General features: G+C 35.3%; 1 protein-coding gene across 1 annotated transcript in view; it reads left to right on the plus strand.

The window, feature by feature from the left end:
* Positions 1 to 8,977, plus strand: part of LOC150094928 (transmembrane protein 209) — a 293,574-nt gene extending 284,597 nt beyond the window's left edge. Inside the window, exon 17 of the mRNA XM_090411152.1 lies at positions 8,760 to 8,977. Within this exon, the coding sequence (XP_090267278.1) occupies positions 8,760 to 8,883 (124 nt within the window). The 3' untranslated portion in view covers positions 8,884 to 8,977. The remainder of the gene's footprint in view (positions 1 to 8,759) is intronic.
* The last annotated feature ends 948 nt before the right edge of the window (positions 8,978 to 9,925 follow it).

Consider the following 9,925-nt stretch of genomic DNA (forward strand, 5'->3'; position numbering starts at 1 on the left):
ATAGTGATGTTTTCTCCCTGGTGCAGGACACCAGAGTGTACAGAGGATTTGAAATTGGAAGTGATCACTATTTAGTCTTGAGCAGGATAAAATTGAATTTCATATTCAAAAGAATAACATGTAAGAAAGTTTTAAAGCGAATAAAAGTTGAGCAGCTCTCAGATGTGAACTGTAGACTAAAATACACAAAGATTATTGAAGAAAAAATGAAAGAGTTTGAGAACAGGAATCAAACATTCAGTGGCAAACTCTGAAGAAAACAGTGATTGATTCTGCCAGAGAGGCATGTGGTGAGGTTGTCTGTAAGGATAAAAAAATCAGAACTCCCTGGTGGACACAGAAAGTTAAAGAGGCAGTGAAGGAAAAGAAGAAAGCATATCAAAAGTTCCTGTCAAATAAGTCAGCTTGTACTCTTAGAGAATATAGAGACAAATGCAAGAATGCTAAACACTGTGTAAAACTGGCTACACAAAAGTCATAGGAGGACTTTGGCAAGAATATAGAAAATAAATATCAAGAAGGTGGCAAAATATTCTGGAGGTTGTTGAAGAAGCTTAGGAATGGAGGAAAGAGTGCTGTAAAAGGAGTTAGAGATGATAAAGGTGACATGAAAACGGGAGAAAAAGATATCCTTGAAGTATGGAGTAATTACTTTGAAAAACTGCTAAATGAAACAAGCAGTGATGACAGCACAGTGGTGAAAAACACTCAACAAGCATGCAGTCAGGAATACATATCCATACTTGAAGTAGAAAAAGCCATCAAAGGCTTGAAATGTGGAAAGGCAGCAGGAGTAGATGATATTCGACCAGAAATGCTGAAGTATGGTGGTATAAGAGTCTTACAGTGGCTGCACTGCATAGTTCAGAAAGCCTGGACAGAGGGACGAATTCCCGATGATTGGAGTAGAGTTCTCATAGTACCCATATATAAAAAGGGAAATAAAACTGAATGTGAGAATTACAGAGGTATTTCCCTACTAAATGTTCCTGGCAAGATCTATGCAAGTATACTTGAGAAACGGTTGAGAAGAATTGTGGAAGAAAAGCTTAGTGAAGAACAAGCTGGATTCAGGCCAAATAGAGGCTGTCAGGATCAGATCTTCACTTTATGACAAATAGTCGAGAAAGCATGGGAATATAACAAAGATCTGTATTTAAGTTTTGTCGATTTGGAAAAGGCATATGACAAGGTGCCAAGAGAGAAGCTATTCAATACGCTGCAGTTGTATGGTGTCAATGGGGCATTATATCAAGCAATACTTAGTCTTTATTTGAGTTGTAAGTCAGCAGTTAGAATTGAAGGAAGTACAGGAAGATGGTTTAATGTTAAATCTGGTGTGAGACAAGGATGTACATTATCCCCTCTGTTATTCATTATCTATATGGATCACATTATGAAGGAAAGTGGTATTAAACATGATATCAGAATTAGAGATGTTAATGTCAGCTCTTTGCTTTATGCGGATGATGTTATGCTTCTAAATAAATCTGCTACAAGTCTGCAAGATTCTCTGACTAAATTGAATAACTGTTGTAATAGATATGGTATGAAGGTCAGCAATAAAAAGACAAAGACAATGAAAATAGGCAGAATCATTGAAAATGTCAACTGTGTTGTGAATGGAGAATCTGTGGAACAAGTAAAACATTTCAGCTATTTAGGCACTATTTTTACTGAAGATGGTAAATTAAATATAGAAATAGAGAACAGAATCAGCAAAACTGGTATGGTGGGAAGTCAGTTGAATAAATTCATATGGAATAAGAGACGTAACACTAAATTAGCTGTATACAAGGCAGTGTTCAAACCAGTTTAACTTATGGATCTGAGAGCTGGGTCAGAAGTAAAACACTTGACCAAAGACTAGAGACCACAGATATGAGAGTCCTGAGAAAGATTATAGGCGTGAACAGATGGCATCAATGGCAATATCATATTAAAAAACGAGGATATTAGGAAAGAACTTGACATTGTCAGCATCCAGGAATGCGTTAACAGAGCCAATCTCAGGCGGTATTGTCACTTAAACAGAATGGGCGAGGAAAGATTAGCGAAACAAGTGTTCTCTCTCAGGTTGGCAGCAAAACGACCCAGAGGAAGACCAAGATATAGGTGGATTGATACGGTACAAAGTGCCTTAGACGATAGAAATATAAGATCTGATAATGTTGGCGTCTTGACAAGTAACAGACTGATTTGGAGGAATATTGTAGATAGGAAATTAATAATGATGTAATTTTTTCATGTAGTACTATCATATCCTGTACACCCCTTGAGGGTACATGGCAGGAATTTGATGATGATGATGATGATAATAATTTTATGCCCTTCTAGTTCTCTTCTTTCTTATATATCTTCCATTATTATTTGCATTTGCACTTTTGAGATTGTCATTTTGTATGTGGTTCTTTCTAAGGTTTCTTTCCAAGATTTCCTTGGAGTAGTAGAAATATATTTCCTGACAATTTGAGATTTTAATAATCTTGTCAGATCTGAAAATCCCTATTCTTGCCGCAAAAGAAAAAGAAATAACCAGGATATCCCCTGAGTTCTCCATAATCTGAGTCCTTTCATGTGTGTCACCGCATATGCAGTGTGAAACATTTACTTTATTGTAGTTATCTTTAACAATGAGTAAAACTTTCCTGTGAATATTGGCAGTATTTAAAAAAAAATAGACAGCTCATTTTTGAATATTTCCAGAACACTGCATCGTAAACAGATTCATACCATGAATTTGTTCACACTGTATCATTGTGCATAGATCTTGGTCTTTCTTGGAGTTATTTCCCTCCACCATCCTGGGATCTAGCAAAGTTTTGCTTCTTTCATTCGTTTCAAGTTCCTTTCTTATTATCTTCATTTTTAATATGATACTGCTGCTGTCATCTTTTTGTTCATTTTTATTTTTCTCAGAATGCTCATATCTGTGATTTCTAGTCTCTGATCAGTTGTTTTTTATTTTTATAAAACAGCTTGAAGATCCATAAGTTAAAACCGTTTTAAACACGATCTTATATATCATGCCAGTTTACTGTTTTGATTCACTAAAAATTGTTCCTAAGTAGCCAGAATGTTTTTGTCCTTTAGGTCTTCATTAGCAAAACAGTTGATATTCTCCAATGTTCATGCTATTAGTAAACAGCAAACAAATTTGATAGATTTGAGTACAGAGAAAATAGCCAAAGATGATCAACAGAGGAGGCTGGGTTACAAACTCTGAAATGGCATGTTTGGTGCAAATGCCACACATGAAAAAGAGTAGAGTATGTAACTGGGAGAAACCAAGATGCGTAGTGCTGGTGAAGTTGAAATTTGAATAAAGCAGATGTGGTTTTGCTGAATTGGAGATAGAAATGAATATCATTGAGATTTTAACTACGAACATGTATAAGAAATATACATGTAGAATGTATATTCTACATATAATGTATATGGTAGAATGTTTTGCCAGTATTCTACCACATGAAAGAAACAGATGGGATAGAATAATTTATTTTTAACAAGAATTTTCACAAAACTATTTGAGTAGTCAATAAATTATTCTATCCCATCTCTTTCATTCAAGCAGTAAAATACCAGCAAAACATTTTTAGTATATCCTCACTCCACAGATGCCTACACAACAATAAGATGCAACAGATGACCCTTGTAGATTCTTTTATGTTGCAGGCAGTTTGGAGCCATTCAATGTTATGATGCATGTGTGGGAGAAATGAAAAGCTAGGCCCGAGCTATCTTCTCTGTTGTTATTGCAGTATCCAATATGCTCTTTTTGTCAGATTTCCAAACTTCTAAATGTCTGCTCTTTGTAAGAAAGACCACCAGAACATGGAATATTATAAACTCCAGGATTCTTGTTGAAAGGATTGTCGTCATTAGGTGAATGTAATAAACTTCGTATAATCAAAATGGGCTTAGATTCTACTCTTCCACAACAAAATCCCAACATTCTCTGTAGAACTTCTGTTTTCATCCCTTATATTGGTAAGCTTTCTCTCAAGATCACCAGCCTCCTCAAATCTCTGACAAGAGTGGCTTTCAAGCTCGTTTTGACTATACAAGGTTTATTCCATTTGCCTAAAGATCGTAACCCTTTCAACAAACTTTCCTCAGGTTTATAATATTCCATGTTCTTTTGGCCTTTCTGACATAGAGCAGACAGCTAGAAGTTTGAAAATCAGACAAAAAGGGTAAAAAAGGGAGATGTCAGTAATATCAGAGAAGACAACTCTTGCCTATCTTTTCATTTCTTCCACACATCATAACATCGAATGGGATAAGAGCTCCATGTCTAATATAGACAAATTCACTGCTCACAACATAAAATAATCTACTATAGTCATCTGCTCACAAGGTACACTCAATAGAAACCAAGGAATGATCCTATGTAATATTTGGAAATTGCTCATTAGATGTTTTTACATGTCACGCTAACTTTTGGCCAACTATTGTGTACACATCACTAAACTAGCTGACCCATGCCAGCTTCCAGGCTCACATGTTTTCTGTATTTTAGTAATGTTATGGTTCATGTTAGCCCTTCATTGTAATTGTTTGTTCATCCTAATCCTAATTCAGAAGAACCCACCAGTATATGCGGTGAAACTAGTCTGTTTCATTTAATTGTATTAATGCAGCCAAATAAATCCAATATATTCCTTCTTATAATTTGATTTTACTGGTCGAAAATCTACATAACTAAAATATTATGTATATTAAGTTACTAAGTTCATATCGTTAAAGTTAAATAGCTGCCATATTATCGAGGAAATCTGATCAGATCAGATCAGAGGATCTTGTTTTATTTGCTTTTTAGTAACATTGTTGCTAATGGATAGGTAGGTATCAAGCTTAAATGTATAAGATATCATATACATATATATATAATGTATAAGATACAGCAAAGGAATCAGGTGAAGGAATGAATAGTTTTATCCATTCTGATCCTTAAATAATGTAACTTCGTGTTGTCATTTATTTTAATGGACAACATACCAACTAAACAGTAAGGAGTAACAAAGATGACAACTGTTATACAGTTGTAGAAGAGACGGATGTTATTTTAAAATATTTCTAATTGTTCAGAATGTTGTGCGTGTTCTGCATGAATGCATAAGCATGTTTGGCTAATGAAAGCTAAGATGTACTCAGACAAGTTGATACTTAAGTTAATATTTAGATGTTTAGAATGTAATATCATTTCCAAAGATCCCCAGATTTTTCTCTCCATTGTGTCATACCAATATGGCAATAGTTCCATTTATCCCATAAAACTTGACATTTCATTTACAAAGCATCTTGTGGGTCAGTTAAAAATCTGATACTTCACTTCTGTGGTATTCAATAATTTAATATATGTGTGTAAGGGTCAAGGCTGTATAACTAAGAGTAGACCTCCACATAGCCTTTAAAGGAATGTGGAGAACCAGTCAGGGTTTCTGACCTAATTTCCAATCCTCACCTTGCTAGGTATCTACCTGGATACTGAATGAATGAGGATGGGCTGGTAGTATGGGATTTAGCTGATCAAATTGTATTCTTATTGGCTTAAACCACAATATAAAATGTTGGTACAACATGACAGAATTTCATGGCTGGCTGGGGGCGTCACCCAGTTAAACATGGTCACTATTGTTTTTGCCTGGGAACCAGGGTGAACAGCAAAAAGTCAGCTACTGGAACAATCCTGAAACACATCCCAATTCAATATCACCAGAGTTCAAGATCAGTACTATCAACATAAGAAGCCCGAATTGCAAAGAAATGGAGCTAGCTGAGGAATTGAATAAGTACCAGATCAACATAATAGGAGAGACAAACACAAAAAGACAAAAACTGGTGAGATCTTTTTAAGCAATAAATACAAAATGTTATATCCAGCCATTAACAATCAGGGAAAAGAAGTAGCTATAGTAATCAACACTAAATTATCAGAATGGGGAACTGGACAATGAGACTTATTTTTGCCTATGGTCCTACAGAAGGTTCTACTAAAGTAGAAATGGACGAATTTTTTGAGGCTTTAGAGAACGCAACTGACACAATGAAAAAGGAAAAGTTGGTCCTTGTTGGGGGGGGGGAGAATCTAAATAGCACAGTATGAAATGATTGTCATATATAACAGAATTATTTTGGAGAAAAAAGCAAAGCTAATAATAATGGTAAATACCTGTTGGATTTCAGCTCAGGACATGGATTGGTTATTAGTAACACAATGTGCACAAATTCACATGAAGAGAAGATGCAAGGAATAAGAAAAGTCTTATTGACTATGTTTTTGTTGATAGTGATGTTTTCTCCCTGGTGCAGGACACCAGAGTGTACAGAGGATTTGAAATTGGAAGGGATCACCATTTAGTCTTGAGCAGGATAAAATTGAATTTCACATTGAAAAGAATAACACGTAAGAAAGTTTTAAAGCGAATTAAAGTTGAGCAACTCTCAGATTTGAACTGTAGACTAAAATACACAAACATTATTCAAGAAAAAATGAAAGAGTTTGAGTGCATGAACCAAACCTTGGAGATTCAGTGGCAAATCCTGAAGAAAATATTAATTCAGCCAGAGAGGCATGTGGTGAGGTTGTCTGCAAGGATAGAAAAATCAGAACACATGGAAGGAAATGAAGAAAACATATCCAAAGTTTCTGGCAAATAAGTCAGCTTGTGCTCTTAGAGAATATAGAGCCAAATATAAGCTAAACACTGTGTAAAACTAGCTAAACAAAAGTTCATGGGGAAGACTGCTAAGAACTTAGAAAATAAATATCAGGGAGATAGCAAAATATTCTGGTGACTGTTGAAAAAGCTCAAAAATGGAGAGAAAAGTGCTGTAAAAGGAATTAGAGATGACAAAGGTAACATGAAAACTGAAGAAAAAGATATCATTGATGCATGGAGTAATTACTTTGAAAAATTGCGAAATGAAACAAGCAGTGTAGCACAGTGGTTAGAAAACACTCATCAGGCATGCAATCAAGAATACATATTCATACTTGAAGTATCAAAAGCCTGAAATATGGAAAGGCAGCTGGAGTAGATGATATTCGACCAGAAATGCTCAAGTATGGAGGTCTGAACTATGCATTACAGTGACTGCAATGCATAGTTCAGAAGGCCTTTACAAAGGGATGAATTCCAGATGATTGTAGTCGAGCTTTCATAGTACCCGTATTAAAAAGGGAAATAAAAAAGAATGTTAGAATTACAGAGGTATTTCTCTACTGAGTGTTCCTGGTAAGATTTATGCAAGTATTCTTGAGAAATGGTTGAGAAGGATTGGTGAAGAACTAGCTGGATTCAGGCCAGATAGAGTCTGTCAAAATCAGATTTTCACTTTACGGCAAATAGTTGAGAAATCATGGGAATATAACAAAGATCTGTTAATTTTGTAGTTCTGGAAAAGGCATATGACAAGGTGCCAAGAGAGAAGCTATTCAAAACACTACAGTTGTATGGTGTCAATGGGGCATTATGTCAAGCAATACTTGGTCTTTATTTGAGTTGTAAGTCAGCAGTTAGGATTGAAGGAAGTACCAGAAGATTGTTTAATGTTAAATCTGGTGTCAGACAAGGATGTACATTAGCCACTCTGTTATTCATTATGTATGGATCACATTATGAACGAAAGTAGTATTAAACCTGATATCAAAATTGGAGATGTTAATTTCAGCCCTTACTTTATGAGGATAATATTATACTTCTAAATAAATCTGGTACAAGTCTGCAAGATTCCCTGATGAAATTGAATAACTGTTGTAAACAATTTGGTATGAAGGTCAGCAATAACAAGACAAAGTCAATGAAAATAAGCAGAAACATTGAAAATGTCAACTGCATTGTGAATGGAGAATCTGTGGAACAAGTAAAACATTTCAGCTACTTAGGCACGATTTTTAGTGAAGATAGTAAGTTAAATATGGAAATAGACAACAGAATCGACAACACTGGTATGGTAGGAAGTCAGCTAAATAAATTTTTATGGAATAAGAGAGAAATTAATCAAAGCACTAAATTAGCTGTATACAAGACAGTGTTCAAACCAATTTTAACTTATGGATCTGAGAACTGGGTTAGAAATAAAACCTAACTAAAGACTAGAGACCACCGATATGAGAGGCCTGAGGAAGATTAGGGGTGTGAACAGATGGCATCAATGGCAATATCGTATTAAAAATGACGATATTGGAAAGAACTTGACATTGTTAGCCTTCAGGAATGTGTTAGCAGAGCTAATCTCAGGTAGTATGCTCACTTAAACAGAATGGGAGAGGAAAGATTAGCAAAACAAGTATTCTCTGCAAGGTTGGCAGGAAAAAGACCCAGAGGAACACCAAGATATAGGTGGATTGATACAGTAAAAAGTGCTGTAGAAGACAGAAATATAAGACCTGATAATATTGGAGTTTACAGATAATGGATTGAGTCCGCACATGCATATGCCTGGGGAAGGAGTGTCCTAGGTTCGATTCCTGTCGATGTGAGGAGCTTAAGGATCTTTCTCAACCATAGTCAAGTTAACCGGTCTTGGGCGTGGACAGCAGGATTTTTTCCCAAGTTAATCTGTGGTTTTTCATCCTCTAACCATGCAAACCGGCACCGTGAACACACACACGGATATATAACATCCTGTACACCCCTTGAGGATACATGTCAACAATTTGATGACGATGTGTGTGTGTGTGTGTGTGTGTGTGTGTGGATGCAGAAAATTTAAATGTCTCACTCATTGAAGTGTTTTTTTTTTATTTACAGTCGTGTCAACCTGGGACCATCAGGCGTAAACATTATGTGGGTAATTAGAAATGATCTTGAACCTGAACCTGAACTTGTGACGCCACCTTCTCCAAGAATCAGATTATATGAATTTGATATTTAATACTTTATATTTGTACATTTGTGATTTGTATATAAATAACTGATAGAGTTGAACTGGACAAGAAATAAATTTTTGCTTGTCAAATGTTTTCTAATTTTCTACTGTGTTTTTAATTTTTTTAAAAATATTTCAGTATGTTTCCTAAACACTTAAAATGTTATACAAATTTCATTTACAAAGAACAGTAACATTTGATGTGGTAAAATGTTTACAATTTTTTTTTAATATTTTAAAATATTATACTGTATTATAAAGAATTTATACATTGTAATACACTGGTATCCAAAACCTAAGGATGAACACTATTTCTTCAGTTTACAACCACAAATTCAGACAGATCAGTTTGCAGCAATTTGTATAACTGCTGATTTTGAGAAGAAAGAAAGTACACATTCAAACTTTTGAATAACATGCAAAGGGTAGCTCTCAACAGTATAAAAGGCAAAAGGCTTCCTTCAAATGATAAGTGAACTGCGTTTGAAGAAAGCTCTTTTTTGTGAAGAAGTTGAAACTTGGATGTCTTATAATGTCTCAAAGACGTCATCTAGATGATTTCATGTTGTGGAGAATTATTGGAAATGCTGAAGAAGGCTGCAGAATGACTGATATTGCCAGAGAGTTTAGAATCTCACATAATGTTGTATCCAGGTTCTGGGCAGCATTACAAACAGCAGAATGTGTTCCAGACATTTGCTAAGAGGTCGTCATCACTCTACCACTTAGCACAAAGACAGATTTTTGGTTATAATAGCAAAACGTAATCGATACAGATCAGCTTGCAAGTTAGCTCCATTCAAGTACAGGTACATAGACATCTTGACAATGTGCCAAGATGTGTGGCAAGTAGGCCTGTATGCCCAAAAACTTGGAGTCTGTGTTCCTTTATCTACAGCTCATTATAGAGCACATTTACAAGACACCGATGGGCTAATGTACTTTTTACAGATGAGTTGTTTAGTCTTTCCTCCAATTCTAGACAACACTTGATCTGCCATGAAAGTGTCACTTTGCACTTTGAAAGAACATTGCAAGAATGTTCTTG

This window comes from Typopeltis vanoorti, chromosome 21, assembly GCF_054136105.1.
Source record: "Typopeltis vanoorti isolate ZY-2024b chromosome 21, IOZ_Tvanoo_1.0, whole genome shotgun sequence".
NCBI classification, from domain to species: domain Eukaryota; kingdom Metazoa; phylum Arthropoda; class Arachnida; order Uropygi; family Thelyphonidae; genus Typopeltis; species Typopeltis vanoorti.